This window comes from Buceros rhinoceros, unplaced genomic scaffold (genome assembly GCF_000710305.1).
Source record: "Buceros rhinoceros silvestris isolate BGI_N320 unplaced genomic scaffold, ASM71030v1 scaffold8269, whole genome shotgun sequence".
Lineage (NCBI taxonomy): Eukaryota > Metazoa > Chordata > Aves > Bucerotiformes > Bucerotidae > Buceros > Buceros rhinoceros.
The window spans coordinates 31,841-48,496 of record NW_010429771.1 but is presented as its reverse complement, the minus strand read 5'-3'; the positions used below and the strand labels follow the sequence as shown (position 1 = coordinate 48,496).

General features: G+C 40.5%; 1 protein-coding gene across 1 annotated transcript in view; it reads right to left on the bottom strand.

The window, feature by feature from the left end:
- EGF (epidermal growth factor) overlaps positions 1-16,656 on the bottom strand; it is a 63,962-nt gene that overhangs the window by 34,054 nt on the left and 13,252 nt on the right. Inside the window, exons 5-11 of the mRNA XM_010142786.1 lie at positions 13,474-13,704; positions 11,670-11,872; positions 6,636-6,761; positions 5,517-5,639; positions 2,901-3,023; positions 1,613-1,738; positions 68-204 (exon numbers count right to left, since the gene is read on the bottom strand). Coding sequence (XP_010141088.1) covers positions 68-204; positions 1,613-1,738; positions 2,901-3,023; positions 5,517-5,639; positions 6,636-6,761; positions 11,670-11,872; positions 13,474-13,704 — 1,069 coding nt within the window. The remainder of the gene's footprint in view (positions 1-67; positions 205-1,612; positions 1,739-2,900; positions 3,024-5,516; positions 5,640-6,635; positions 6,762-11,669; positions 11,873-13,473; positions 13,705-16,656) is intronic.

The window sequence follows — 16,656 nt, the reverse complement described above, 5'->3', positions numbered from 1 at the left end:
GGCACGTGAAAGCCCAATCCATTTGTCCTTGCAACACTTCAAAATCCTCTCATTTTTAATGCCTCACCTTATTTTCCACCGGGTCAGAGTCCAGTGCTAAGACTGTTCCCATCTGCCAGTCAAGTAAACTTGCGTAATCTGTTCCATCAAAACTGATCTGGCGGATATCTTGGCCATTTGCAAATAACAAAAATGGCTTAGGACCTGCTGATGAAAATTTGCACGTTAATTCCACTGGGTTAAGAGCGACCTCTAGCATTACTACCTAGCTGGCATTCTAAGTTAGGTAACAGTAAAAGAAAAAATGAGAAGCACAAAGAAATTAAGGTCCTTGTCCTACATTCCACTTGCCTCAGAAATCAAAGATAAACATGAATACAGGTCTTCAGCACCCGTGCCTTGTCCAAGATCGGCTTCAAAATTTGTGATAAAGGCAGTCACTGCTGCTGCATTTCATACTGAGTGACATAGCCTCAAGACAATCTTTCTTCTGCATTTTACAGGATCATCATAAATTCCAGAACACTTGACTTCTGCACATGAGAAGCCTTTCACATTATGAGCAAGAAAAATCCTGTCCTCCATAAAATAAAGCTTTATCTTTTTTCTTGAAACAAATCACAAACTTCTCTTCCACCTCTCTCTCATCCAATTGCTTATACCTTGCTGCTCACTAGGCTCTGCACTTTTCTCAAAAAAGACAGAAGGATCTGGAATCCAAACATGCACGTCAAATACCTGGGCTTCCTGGGGCCAGTGAGAGAGAAATATCCTTGTAGGGAAGGTCCTTCAACCGACTATTCCCTGTCCTGTTCCCCAAATGTAGACACCTCAACTCCAATTCCGTAGCTCTGGGCAGCAACTACACCCACATTAATATGAAGGCACAAACCCCTGAATACTGCAGATAGACCTTCACAGTACGGGAGCCCAGAGTGAAATGCAGAGGTTGAGTAGTAGACTGAATCTTCTGTGAGGAGATTGAACCATACACTGGTGCTTCGTCTGGTATTTTTCCAAAACATATTATTTTTCCAAACAACTAACACTACCTGCGTCTCCTCAAACGCTTCCATCAGCGCTGCCTCCAGACAATCCTAAACGTCTACTGGACTGACTACGTGACTAATGCTGCTGTCCTTGAACAGGCAGAGGTCACCAGCATTGAGGCCATGCTGCTGAAAACGCAGCTGCGCTGGGCAGGGCACGTCTCCAGGATGGCGGATCACCGCCTCCCTGAGATTGTGTTCTACGGTGAACTCGCCACCGGCTGCCGCCAGAGAAGAGCCCCAAAGAGGAGATATAAGGACTCCCTGAAACAACACCTCAGCCTTGGCCATATTGACCACCATCAGTGGTCCACTCTGGCCTCCAGTCGGGAGATTTGGAGACACACCATACACAACACTGCTGCCTCCTTTGAGAGCACACGTAGAATCAGTCTCGAGGAGAAAAGACAGCGCAGAAAAAACTGTGCCTCGACTGTACCACCCAAGCCATGATGATGAATACTAAGTTTCACCAAGTCACCTAAAACATGTGCATCCCAGCTATGTAATCCACGTTAAAGGTCTCTGAAATGTTTTTGCTTTTATTGGCAGAAGATACTGACCTATAGCAGTGCAGTGCTTTCTGTCTCGCTGAAGCTTATATCCAGGAAAACAAGCACACTCCCAGGAGAAAGGGTTTAAAGAAGAACATATCTGACTACAGCCACCGTTATCTGGAGATGTACAACCTTAAACAGAACATTTGAAATATTTAACTGTGCCATTCTGAGAAAAAAATACGAGAAAATCAGAGGTATAAGCAAGAGAACGATTCACCCTGGTTGGGATTTCTACAGTGCAAAGTACCTCAGTGACTGAACAGCCTCCCGCTAAAAGCAGGAGTCTAGCGAAGTGAAAGCAAATTAGTAAATAATTTCTTCCAGAGCTTCTCTTGCAAATTCACAATACAAGAAGGGGGGATCTATAAAGAGGGTTTCCACGTGTTCACTATTTCAGAGAACTCTTTCTCCCATGAAAATCCCATCCCACCTACAACAGCGTAACAATTTTTATCAGACTTTGCATTCCATATAATAAATAGCAAATAAATGCCATTCGCTACCCAGAAGTTAATTAGGCTAGGATGGTGAATTGATACTTTCCCTTAAACAAACCAAGATTTTATTTAAAAAAAAAGTATTCTTTCTTCTTGGGGCTGCACAGTGGCTATAGCCTCAATGCCAGCCTGAGCTTACTCAGCGGAGTGTCTCTAGCAAAACAGCAACACTGACTGAATCTATATACGCAGTACAGTCCAGAGTACCCAAGGGATGTTAAAGGGGAAGGTCTTCAAGGTGCAAGGCTGGCGTTAACAGAGCTATCTTGACCACTAAGATTGAAAAGATGTAGTCCCCTGAATTTGGAAAGATGGCTGGAATCAGGAATGAGAGATTAGTGGGTGTAGCAGCTTCAAATATTCTGACTGCAAAAATTCCATTTGTGGTTAATTAGATGAAATTGCTGTACGTTCGAATGACTCCAAACCTGGGTTGCACAAAGTCAATGAAGTCAACTTCAGTTGTCACCCAAGGCCTAACATAATCCACTCAAATATAAATTTGAGATGTCTCCTGCAACAAACATCTGGGAGATGCATTGATATGTGATGACAACAAAAAAATTTGGCTTCCAAACATTGGATGTTGCTGCTAAGAACCACCTATTAAAAAATTAAGATGAATATTGCTCTTCTCAGCACTCAAAGTTCCTGACATTCCATCACCTCCTGTCTTGTACAATCATTTACAGCTGCAAAAAATGAGTGTAAAATGTCTTCACTTACTTCTGGTTCTCAGTGCCAAGAATAAACAGTTTGGCAGTCACTACAGCTATAAAAAAAATGTTACTTACCCGTGCATGTTTTGCCATCCACTTTGAGTACAGATCCTTCAGGACAAAAACAAACAGGCCCTCTGGGTGTTTGAAGGCAACCGTGGCTACATTCGGTGTTGTTACTTGTACAGGAAATCAGCTCTACAGCAATTTAAAGAGCAAAAAAAATCTTAAATGATGATAAAACTTATTACTCAGTCCCCCCAAAAAGATGTTAATACTTTCTGAAATAGCAATAGAAAAAAAAAAAAAGAAAAAAGTAAAGAAACCCACAAATTGTGCTATTGAGAGTACAACATTTCTGTGGGGTTTGTTCTACTTCGCTTTGTTCTTTTCCAAAACTTTTTTTCTACCCTTACTTAACTATAGCAAAGGAGAAAGCCAAAATTGCTAGGTCCTGAAGCCATTATACTGATTAAGTTTTTAAAAATTGTATTTAGAGGTGTAATCAAAATAGAAATAATTCAGAATTCTTTCTTTTTTAAAATTTAATCAAACATAGAGGAGGTTTCAAAAACCACAAGGAAGTTATACTGAAAGAATAATTACAAAATACAAAGATAATGAGGAAAAACTACCTTCCTACTACTCCAAGGATAACAGAGCTAGAATCAATGAAACCAGAACTAAAGCTACATTCCTTAGTGGTAATTTTTGAAGCTGTAGGGGCAAAACCATGTGAGGATCTGGAGATAGCTTTCCTTTATTTTCCATTATAATTGTTGAATGCCAACATTTTTTCTAGCATTTCTTTAATCAATTTGACAGGATATGCTCCTTCTGCCTTCTGTATTGCAGTGCTGCATCTCTTTACGACACTTCTGGTGCCATATGGCAACATCCGCTAGAAGACTGGAACTAAGGCAAGTTTCCCAGAGTTGCTTTGAATCACGGGTACACACTGGCTTAAATGGTGCATTGATGTTGCAAATATTGCTTCTCCAGGGCAACTGCACTCTCGGCTTGATTGTTCTAACCCCTTAAGTATGGTGAAGAGGGTCAAGAAACTGATGTCGTGTTCCTTTCTGACCAGAGCTTGTGGCTTTAGATGAAGAGCTTCATAAAGGACTTGGAGGACAGAACAGCAAAATGTCTGGTCAGCGTGTGGACTTCTCACCTTGCATCTCTCTCTCTTTCTCTCTCTCTCGCAAGCTGCGTAGTTGGTAACATATCTGCCTTGTGCTGCAGTAGTTAAGGAGTTATACTGTCCATGCTGCATCCCTAGCCTGTGTTAGAAAAACATTATTTTCTGTCTAATTTGAGCCACTCAAATGTAGGCATATAATTCAAGCTAGTCATCCAGAGCAGCACTGAGCTGCACAGTGTCTAAGTGTTGTTTTGGACACGAAAGGATATCCCACCTCCCAACAGACTCTGGCTGCAGGTCTCTCATAAGTCTCCTTTCACATCTGGCTGTCATCTGCAGCTGTCAGACACACCCTGGACCCCCACATTTAGGACACTGAATCCTGCTCCTGGCTCCTGTTCACAGAGAGGGAAAAGTGATTCTCAGAGGTCTAAAATAGACAGACTGACTGCTAGAGTCCGTTAGACTCTACAGCTACATTCAGTCTCTAGTAGTGATATTTAATATACGCTATGTTCTGATCGTGCCATGATCCCGACTGGACTCATTGGTGTGCACTTGTGCTTCTGCTTGGGGTGTATAGCAATGCTTTATTTCCATGGAAACAAGATAGAACGAGCTTTGTCTATGCCTAAGTTTCACTTCCTTGTGAAATAAAAAAGAAACTGGGAACATCCCAAAACTCGGGCACATTTCACATTTCATGTGCTAGTCTCACTCTAGAAAGGCTTGATTCATTTGTAGACTGCATAGAGGGAGAAAAAAACCTTTCACCTCTGACTCTTACAATGACTAAAATATAGTCCTGACAGGCAGATCTTTGTTTATTCCCTCCCATTCTTGTGTTCTCTGCATTTAGTTCATTCACATTTATGCAGCTTCAGAAAGCTTCCTGCTTTATGTACCTGTGTTACGTGGATAAGTTCTCTCAGGCATACTTCTTATACACAATTTGATTCATAAAATTAAAAAAAAAAAAACAAAAAAACAACCCCCAGGTGCAGCAGAACCCCAGAATAAACAACTTTATGAGTACTTCCATGTGTCTTATTTGCTGTAAACAGATGCACATGCATTAATGTCGTGCACATTGGCAGTGCTATCAACCCTGATCTGAGGAGAAAAAGAAGATGATGCTCATTCAGAGACTGTGCAAATTCTTGTGCAGGATAGCCAAAATGAGCTAAATTCAGGGACCACTTTTAAAAAGATGTAACTGTTTATTCACCTGGAATGTGTCACAGAGCCTAATCCGAGCAAAGAGGTCTCTCTGGACACCTGAGGTTGGTTTTTGTTTTCCTCCTGAAGAGGCTCACGTTTGATTACTCATGTGTAACTTACACTTCCTTAAACATGACATCTGAATTTGGTTGGCTCAGTTTAAGTTGATCCTACTTACGTAATAAGGGATTGTGAGCAAGCAACACAACACAACACACAAGACTTTCAGCAGTTCCAGAGTTAAATGGTTTAACAGTGTTAAATGTGTTAACACATATATCACTCCAATATGATACTCAAAGTGTTTATGCATTACTGCTACTTACCATGACATGTTTTCCTATCAGGCAGCAGAGCAAAACCTCTTGGGCAGGTGCAGTAATAGGAACCAGGGATGTTCACACAACCCAAAGTACAGCCGTGATTCCAGAAGCCACATTCATTGATATCTGCCAAAGTAAGCACTTGCTGTGTCAGAATAACGTCATCAATGCTGTTAGTTAGATCAGTGAAACAAACTAACAGTGTTCAAGAAGTAACTCCTTTTCTCACTTATTACAGAAAAAATATGTTGGTCCTAATAAATGATAAAAATTATAAAAAGGCAAGTTCACAGACCTCATTCAAATAAGCTTTAAAAATCTTCTAGCAAAACCTATTCAGGCTGCATGTGTCCAGCATAGCCGCCTAGAGGACTTGTGTCAGTATCCCTTTCCATACAGATCCCGGTGCTACTTACACCCTGTGTGCACTTAAAAAAATTATATTAGACACTTCTTTCAGACAAAAGTTCCTTTAAAAAAATTTGGCTCCAACATGACTTAATAGAATTCTCAAAACAGAGCAGTGGTTTAGGAGTTGACCTGCAGAAAGGAATGCTGGTGAATTTCCTGAGAACTGGATGGCTGCTGCTCCAGCAGGTCTGTAGATCCTGTCAACTAGGGATCTTGATGCCTCTATATGTTCTCAAAGCTGGTTGCATGGTGAAAAAGATGTTTTTACAAGTGATGCTTTAACTATTATTAATATTAATGCTTGATTTTTATTAAAACAATCCAGATTAAGACATTTAGAATCATGCTTAGAATTCGTGTCTTTTTTGAAAAGTCAGCTGCCTTGTTGCAACATTGTTCAATGTTCCACTTTTGGTGATCTATCTATTTTAATTTTTATTTAAAAATTAAATAAGCACCCATGTCTACTTATCTGAAACTCCTTTAACTAGTTGGGTTAAGACCGAAATTTCTTGCATTAGCACTGGTAACACTTTCATAAGTCCGCTTTTAGACTATTTCAGAACATGGAAGGACACAAGACTGAAATGGCACAGCTGGAATTTTTAAGACCCCAGGGTTTTTTCATACTTAAGATGATAGGAGTAAAGTAAAAGAACAGAGAAATTTTTCATCTGACGGAATAAAGCTGACAGGAGATTCACGTATTACCTTCACAAAACTGCTTATTTCGACTTAAAATAAAGCCACTTGAACATTTGCACCGATGAGTCCTTGAGTCTGGCCTGCAGATCCTTCTTCTGCACTTTTCTTTGTTGAAATCACAGGTTCCTTTTTCTGGAAGAAGAAATATAGTGTAAATGTAATGGAGTTCTTACCATATCAGACTTCAAAGAGAAACTATCTGGAGTAAAGATGCTCAGTGATGTGTCTTCTTAACAGCTACTTGCTCAATGCGAAGAACTTCTTATTAATAGAAAACAACTTTTGTTATTTTGTATTGGTAAAAGCAGGCCAAAAAGTCACTGTAAAAATGAAAGTACTTCGAAGGCTAAGAGTAAGTCTGTGCGAACAATCATTTCTAGCTCTGTGTCAGCAGAATCAGATCTAGAGAGAGCCTGAAGTAGGGATGGTTTGGCTTGGGTGCATACCTATAATGACTATGAAAAGGAAAAATCTGTGTAGCACGTTTCATATGCTGCCAGCAGAGCACAGTATTATATATTACCAGGCTCTGTAAAGCACTCAGAAAGAAAAGAGCAATAGAGATGCAAAAAGAGAGAGGAAAAAAAGAGAGAGAGCATACAAAGACTGGAAATTATTAGCACGGAGCAGTGCCCAAGTCTCACATTATTTAACAAAAAAATAGCTAGGCAGATTATAATGACCATACGTTTCATTTGGACAAAAACTATGAGCGCCGTCTAGAGAACCTGTGCACTGGAGTGGATCCTGGTTTCCGACTATGAGAAATACAAGTGATATAAATCTTGAACTCCGATTTAAAACTCAGAGTGTTCCTGATGTCCAACAAGATATCCTCAAGTTTCCTCAGGGGAAGCAGAAAAAGGTACCAAAGAGATCCCCAGAAGCCTTCTTGCTTCTCCTGCTTCACTGAAAAAGGCAAACAGGTATTTAATATCCCTTTTCCTCAGAAGGATTTGCAGAGCCTTGTGTCTGTGATCAGTTATCTTTTAGAGCTGGTGTTCTCACAGATACACAACACTCCTGGTTTTATTTTTGTCTCCCAAACTATTATTTTTGTTTTAATCTTCCTAATCTTCTTCCAGGGTTGCTTGCCCCTTTCCCAAACTAAGAATAGCTGGACTGCTGCTGCTGAATGTGGGTAGACAGCCACCCCCACACAACACTGTCTGCATAACGTAAGAAGTCACGGGCTCATGCAGGCAAAGCACGTGAACAATATTCGTGTGTTAGTTCCAATTCACCCTCTGAATTCCAAGAGATGAAAAACAGCATAACATTTAGGTTTCATTTAAGCCTCAACAGAGAAAATGCTGGCTGTTTGGTGGAATGAGAGATCGCACATGTAACAGACTGACATGATTTCCCAGCCAGACACTTCAGCTTGGCTGAAATCAACGTTGGGCTTATTTGCATCAAAATGATTAATCCCTTTCTGACAAAACTTGTATCACTAAATGAAAAATGATGAATGAGTCACTAGATGGATATTATCTATATTACTAAGCGTGTTTTGAGAGACTTGAACTTTACATAGTTTGGGCCCTTGCGGAGAGGACATATGTAACCCAACCAACAGCCCCCGAGGTCCAAGAGACCAGTCACGAACTGCCGTTTAGTAGAACTGGTTTTGAATTGGACCTGTAATCTTTGGCCCTAATGCAACTGAATCAGGAACATACAGAAGTGGGGTGTCTGATCTTCAAATAGAGATCTCAATAGAATAACAAAAGTGCAAGTATGTGGCATCACAAAACAATACAAAACAGAAAGACCACCACATTCAAGGATGCTTCTTATGCCTTTCACTGGTGCTATCTTTTGCTTCTTGCTTGGATCATTATTGGTCTAATGAGACCTAAGACACACGAGAATTACAGAAGTAATAACAGGAATCAATAATTTTGCCATCTGGGCAATCTCAAGAATAATTTTTTTTATTCACTGAACAATTGTTAGAAGTTGATATTGCCAAATCCATACGTAAGAAATAATCACATTTCCAAACTTTAAATGAATGGCAACTAAATTATGAATCACAAAGTTTTAGGGTGATCTTTTCTAGAAGAGCAGCCGTTATAAACTATACTTTCTAGTTTGTTTCTCATTTTGTGCAGTTTGTCCCTCCCATTACCTATCTTATATGGAAATGGGTCTTCCCACATAACAGCCTGATGCTGATATCTTACATTGGAAAGAAACACAACATAATTTCTCAAAAAAAAAAAAAAAAAATTATCAGTGTACTGAATATCATTAATCTGTCAGAAAAGATACTTTAAAAAAATTCCAGAGGCAGTCTTTGAGATTTTAAGGTAATTAAGATATTTTATGAGCCATTAATAAAAATGTGAGGAACATTCCAGGAGGTATTTATAAATACATGCACTGTCACCCAATCTAGAGAGTTGAGGTGAATTAGAGGCCATCTTCCAGATACTGCTGTACTAAAGTAGCTGTGTGGGGTTTTAGCAAACCCATAGCTAAGTTAATGCTCTTCTCTGTGCTTACTGGCCCTGACCAATCCAGGAAAGTCTTTTGAAAGAGGAAGGGAAGAAGGGGCATGAGAAATTTAAGTCGTAAATAATCCACATTCCAGTAAAAAATCAAATCATTTCAGTTGAGTATTTCTCATCAGTTCTGTTTTCATCTGAATGCACTCACTTGCTATCTGCTTTAAAGAAGTCCTGATAATTCACAGCAGACACTACATTGCCACATACACCTTCTTAGCTTGCACAGAGCATCCAATCAGTCTAGGTATGCTTTTACATCCGAGTTTCTCTGTTGTAAGATCAGCTGTAAATCTCATTTTTACTCCAGGCTCATTAGTCCTCCTTTCACCCCAGTTCTTGCACTGAATAAGCCAAGCAATGCACAGGCAGAGTCCAAAAGACTCATCTAGATTCAGTCTGTTAAGCTTCTTTCTACTCCATCACTACCCAGACATTTTTACAAGAAGGTAGTCGGAATAATAATAATAATAAAAAAGCCTACTGCTAACAATACTTACTGTCATACAAAAAATTACTACACACATTGGAAATACAGGGGAATATACTGTAGGGCATTTAAAAGCACCGGTAGTTTATTTATTAATAAAGGTGGGGGAACCCTCCTTTCCAGTGGAAAGAGAAACACCAGAAAGCAGCATGTTCTGGTGGAAGGAGCTAATCTTCCAAGAGAAGAATAAAAGCTAAGTGCCCATAGTCAATGAAATCATGCTGCACGCTCGTTGTGGAGAGGACATATGCAACACAATTTAATAGTCCCTGAGGTTCAAGAGACCACTGTCATGAACTTCCTTGCTTGGCCGTTGTTTCTTCCTCTCCATCTTCATGCATATGCAGACATGGTAACAGATACCCAAGGAGGCCTCATGAGACCTTCCGCATCTCGTGGTAACAGCCCTGAGATGTGTGGGCATGCCACTGTCTGCACCTCAAATGTATTCTTCCTTAGTTACTCCATGGGACAGCACCAAACGTGTCAGCTGAAAAATTGTTATAGTTGTAATGGCAATTTCAAGGCTGTCTAAAACAGGCTGACTCTTAACCCAGCTACTTCACAGCAAAGCTGAGACGTCCGAAGTATCACCTGTAGGACATACTATGCACTAAAACTCCTTCGGTGTCACAGTCATCGGAGGTGTTTAGGTGCATATTAGAAAAAAACTTCCAGAAGGAAGTTTGATTAAGATAATCTACATAGAGGACTAAAAAGCTGTATGGTTTTTGCATTTAGCAGGCAAGTATAAAAACATCCTTGTGTAAACAAAGGGAAAAGGAGAAAACCACATTTATGTGCATGTGTGTTCAGATTGATGAAATGAGCAGCTCATGCACACTTTCAGCTGGATACTCCAGACAGAGTTACTCACACCAAGTGGAACAGTGGATTACTGAAGTTAGAAACTTCTTCCTCAACTTTCATCGAGGCCCAGAATTTTGCTGAAGAAAATTATTATTTTATTATTATTATATAAGAAACTTATTACTGTAGAAAATCAAAGTGTATGACTGTGTTGGGTTTCTGTCTGGGGCGGGGCAGGGATTGGTAGTGGGGAAGGGGACTACTGGCATGGCCTCTGTAAGAAGCTTCAGGAGAAGATCCGGTGTCCAAGTTGGACCCACCTCTGGCCAGGGTCAATCCAATCAGCTACTATATTTAAGAGGGGAAAACTTGCTGGGCAAGTGGTTCATTTTGGGAGCTCTTTTGTTTTGGAAGAGAGTGGGACGGGAGAAAAAACAAGCATGATGACTCCCAGGTCAGTGAAGAAGGACGGAGTGGGAAGGAGGCGGGGCATTGAGCCCTTGCAACTCATGGAGATCAACAGTGGAGAAGAATCCTGTCTGAAGCCCATGGAGTACCCCATGCTGGAGCAGGGGACTAATCCTGAAAAAGGCCATGACTCTAAGGGAGGTCCACGCTGGAGCGGTTTATTGCTTGGAGGATCACAGCCTTCAAGGGACCCCTGCTAGCCGGAGAAGTTCACGGAGGACTCCCTCCTGTGGGAGGGACATCACGTTGCTGCAGGGGAGCATGAGGCATTTTCCCCCTGAGGAGGAAGAAGTGGCAGAAAAAAACATGAAATGGACTGGGACCAACCACAAACCCCATTCCCCGCCTCCCTGCTCCACCAGTGGGGAGAGGAGGCAGCAGAGTTGGGCCCAGGAAGAAAGGAGGAGAGTGGGGAAGGTGAATTTATTTAACATCTGGTTGTACTTATGATTAATACGATAATGACTTACACTGATTCAGTTGGTGAATCGGTGGTGGTTTTGTTTAAATTAAATTGATTTAATTTCCCCAAGCTGAGTCTGTCTTTTGCCCATGAGCATAACTGGTGAGTGAGCCCTCCCTGTCCTTTGTCTCGACCCTCAAACCATTTGTTGTATTTTCTTACCCCATACCACCAGAGGTGAGGTAGGATTGAGCAAACAGCTGTGTGGTTTGTTTCTTGCCAGCAGGGTAGGCTTCACCCACAACAATGACATTATTATTCTCACACATACCACTGTATCTTTACAGTTTACTTACCGAAATTCTGAGAATCTGTTCTTGCACCTGGCTGTTTAAATGGATGTACCACTTTTATCTCTAGTGGTGGGAAAAATGATGGCTTCAGGCTAATTGTGACTACAACTTTTCCAGTATACTTGTTTGCTCTCCATATCATACCCGATTTCAATGCTGAATAGTACAGGTGCTCAGCGAAGAGAGACATACCAAGCAATTGATGTCTAAAACAAAGAGAAAATAACACGAAGAGGTACTTTACCTCTTTCCTATATATTTACTCACTCTTCCTTTTTTTGAGCATCTAGGCCAGTCAAGTAAATAACTTTTCTTTGTATTCTTATACATATATATATATATATACACACATACACGAGAATCAGATGAGGAGCTAGAAACATTCCTAAAAAATGACCCAGTGCCCAGATTTGCAAGAAACAGGTGCAGAAAGGGTAATAGGCATTTCTCACAGGTTATACGTTCAGGAATGACTCAGTCGACAAAGCCTGCCAAAGGTATTACCCTGCTTCTTGAGAACATAGCAGCCAAAATGGATGGTTGCTTTGCTGAAGGATGTAGGCCACAGAAGTTGTCCCATTTCCCAATTTCCAGTGCCTGCCCTGATGCTTCTGAGTGTCCCAGAAAATTAGGGTGGAGATGGAGGGGTGGGAGTAGGGAGTTCCTAAATTGCTCCTCCTTCTTGCTGCTTCTCCTATTGCAGGAATGTAATTTCCGTTTGCTTGTCAGTTATAGCAGCCAGCAGGGACCACAAAAGGGCCCAGGTTTAAATAAGAGGGAAATTAAAAAAAAAAGTACTGAAAGGAGGATTTTTTGCCTCCACTTTCCAGTACATATTCCAGCTGTATGAAGGAGAATCCATATCACCCAGCCTCAAAGGGTTTTTTGATGCCCTGGTGAACACCAGCCAAGTCAAGAGAGGAAGGGGAAAAGGGTAAGGAAAAATCCGATGTCAACTGGCAATACAGGGAGAAACCAGCTTTGTGTTCATCATATGCAAATGGTGTGCTGCATATTTAAATCAGCAGGCCGGCAAACCCACGTATTTTTTTCATTTTGCGGTTGGCAATCCCTATTAAGTATACGCTGATCTGGGCATACTGAGAGAAACTGCAGTGATTGGTATAGGGTAACATTTTCCTGAGTCCCTCACTGAAAACATGCCCACCACGGACGGCATCTGTACCTTCATGCAAAGCATGAAGGCCAAATATTAAAGGCACCCAAAAGCACGCGGGTCTAGCAGCCCACTCGGCTGTGCTCAGCCCTGGCAATGGGGAGCATCGGGGAACAAGTCTGATGCATTGGACGGTTTTCATCACATCTGCTGCTGCTTGCTGGAGAGCCTGAGCACAGGCCTGAGCCTCCCCACCTGGCAGATAAGGAGGACAACAGGCTTAGAGGAGGATAGGAAAGACTTGATCTAGCTCAGTCTCTTGAGCACAGCTCAGACACCTGAGATCACCCGCTTTGACCTTGAACAAATCAGTTAATCTCTGCTTTTGGCTTTTCTCTTTGCAGAAAAAGACACTAATCAAGATTCAGAGAAGATTTCTTAAGATTAAGTCGTTACCATTTGCTAAAAGCTTGGAAAGTGGAAGGTGCTGAGTGGCAGTACGATCCTTACAATTGTGGCTTTTTGCCATTTTCATACCAGTAGTTCTAGACCTAGAGTTGCAGGCCATTTGTACTACATTTTTACTCCCTATTGAGTTATGAACTGAGAAAATAAAAGGGAGAATGAGGAAGTGAGCTTAACTGCATGCCCAGGAAACGGTTTTATTCTGACAAGCTCAGGAAAACTCACCGGACAGCATTTTTGAGCAAACGAACAGCTCTGCCATCATAGTCGCATGATCCAATACGGGAAATCTCTTTCCCATGGTCATGCTGGATCCAGTAGAGCCTTGTGTCAACCAGATCTAGTGAGATGGCCTTGATTCTTTCTGTGGTTCTTAAAACATTTCTCACATCACTTCCACTGAGGGACACTCGGTGTATGCTGGAAACTGTATCATCTGAAGACCAAAATAATAGCCTGCGGACAAGAGATGCATGTTTTGAAAAAAGCAAAACAAAACCAAAACAAACAAACCTCACATTTGCAAGATCACATCACTTCTACACACTCCTTGTTTTAGTTGCTCCTGTATAGAGAATTTTTCAGTGTAACCACAGTGCTTTCAGAACCAAAACTAATAATAAAGCAGGGGGTTTAACACATACTCATCTATTACAGGAAAGCCCATATATATCTTCCCTTAACATAGTTCTATTAAGAATGGAAGCAATTTTTTATAAGAAAGATTTTTCTGTATAACAGAAGTAATGTTACCACTAAAGTGTTTTTACAGTTGTTTTCTTATTTTATTAAATACGTTTTTTATCAGAGACTGTATGACTCTGTTGAGAAAGCAAAGAGATGTTAGAAATTTCTCTCACGTAGGTCAAGCAGGAATCAGCCCAGCTTCACCACGAAGCACTATTGTCTGTCTCTCTGCTTTATTCAGCCGTGTTATCAGAGAACAGCCTCTCAAATCCATGGAGAACGCCTGCAAACTTGGGGAAAGGCACACCTTGGAGGCAGATCCACATTGCCCTCTGCCTCTGGGGAGGAATGTATCCCCAGAAACTCTGTTTGAACACAGCACTTCACTGTTTAACTTAAAAATACCGTTTTTATTATTATTCTCATTTCTTTCTCCCTCCCTGCTGGCTATAGCAGCCAGACTGTGCTGTTGTTAAGACACAAACTAAAGCTCCAATACTCAAAACAGATATGCATTGAAGCTACTTAGATGTCAAGTTATCCATGGATCAGAACCCAGTTTTACCAGTGGGACTAAGGTTCAAAACAGTTCTTTCAAGACGGCAAGTTATCCCTCGTTCATCTTTTTTATCTTGCTGTTTAGGTTTAGATTGCTTGCTTCGGTTTCTTATGAACAAAAATTCCAAGAAGCATCATCATTTTGCCTCGTCTTCACAAAATGCAGAATTTATTTGTGCAAATCAATGTAGCGTAAATCCAGCTTTACTATATTCATGTTAATATTTTGTTAAAGGCCTCGAAACAGATTAGATCTCACTGGCAAGATACTATACTAAACCAGCAGGAAGAATCAGCCCCTGCCTCATGGCTTTTCCTCACTGTTACGCAGTCTATGGCTGTCACAGGTATCATAGCTAAAAGCATGTCTGCAGAAGGACAGCCCAATTTTATACCGTCATTTTTAAACACTTGACTAACATCTGCTTGCATTTCTATGGCACCTGGTATTTAAGATATGTCACTACTCTGGAAATTTGGACAAATGATAGGATTCACTTTTTACAGAGAAGGAAACTAAGAAACAAAGGTAGCTATAATTTCTACATGCAACTTTTGCAAATAGGGGACAAGATATGATATGAAAAAACAGGAAGGCAGGAGAAGAATTAAGATTACAAATTAGCTTGAGTAAATGCCAAACTTTAGTGTATTTGCCCTCTATTTTTTTTAGTCTTAATCCTTATTTTTCATCATTTCTAAACATAACTAAAAAAATCAATCTTACAGCATTATTACATTTACTACTAAATTATTATTTATATTATTACCACTAAAATAATCCTATGACTGCTAATATCCAGACACACCTTTTGAGAAAAACTTTATTATTAGCGTATTACGTTGAGCTTCATTACTGAAGTGTTGCACACATTTGAAGGAAGACATTCTTACTATCAGATTTAGTTCATGTTTATGCCTGTGCATGTAAACATATCAGGGGTTTTAATTCACTTCACATTAAAAACAGAGACCTCAGAGTTTTCATGCAAGCAAATTGCCATAGGGCTATAAATGATGTCAGACTTTTGGGGGTCTACTGTCTTTACAGTTTATTCCTGGACTGCTGGCCTCCTTGTAAGCACGAGTACCACATGAGTAGCACTTTTATGCATGGTGAATCACACCTAGGTGAATACACACACTTGAGTCTCCCCATAGTTGTCATAGGTTCAGCAAATATATCTCTATAATGTCATTTGTAATGTGTTCCAATGGCATTTGACAGTGAATTTGAAGACTTCTGAATATTTTCAAGACTGGTAAATACTACATTTAAAAGCAAGTTAAAAAAAAAATATATATATATATAGGTTAAGGTTCAAAGAATTGTACCCCAAACAATTCCAAAGAATACTAGTAATGCTACTAGCCTCAGAAGGTCAGTTTATGTATAAATGTACTAGCAAAGGACACATAAGCCTTAATATTAAAATAGTTTTGCACACCGCAACTTCAAATTAAAAGTGGCAGCAAAACCATGGTTTTGTTGTACAAAAGAGAAGCATCTCAAAGTCTCCTGAAGCTTTTATTTTTGCAACTTGAATGTACAGAGAAATTAGCACGGAGAGATCACTGTGACAGTTCATACTGATAACTCTTGAGGAGACCAAATCTCTTACGTCAGCATATTTCCCAGTGTAAATGGCTTGAAGCTGAAAGAAGTCTCTCTATAACGGCCAAATTACTAGTGACTCCAGGTAGCAACAGTAGATTCAGAACCAATACCCAGAGCAACTGACAAAGAGACAAGGGAAACAGGCGCAAAACTGTCAGTTCAGACTTTTTTCCAGAAAACACACCGATTTATATTCTAAGTGTGGCAGGCTTGGAGCACAAGGGACTCCCATAATTCGCAGGCAGCGTCCCCATTGCTGCTCCAATCCTGCTTTCTGCTGCCCCGAAACATTGCTGTCTCTGAGAAAGGACCAGCAATAGCCCTTTTCCCTCAGCTCTCCTCACTAGTTCAAAATCTGCCCTGGTGACCACAAGTACAGACTCTGCATTAGACTTTGGTGGGCTTTTCTCAGGCACTTCTCTACTTATCTCTTATACGCTTATTAATTTTTTATCCTTTTTGTGAAAGTTCAAGGAGGTATTGAACTGTAGATAATACACTGTGCACAGACTACCTGAGAAGCGTGTAAGCAACAATCGTAGTAC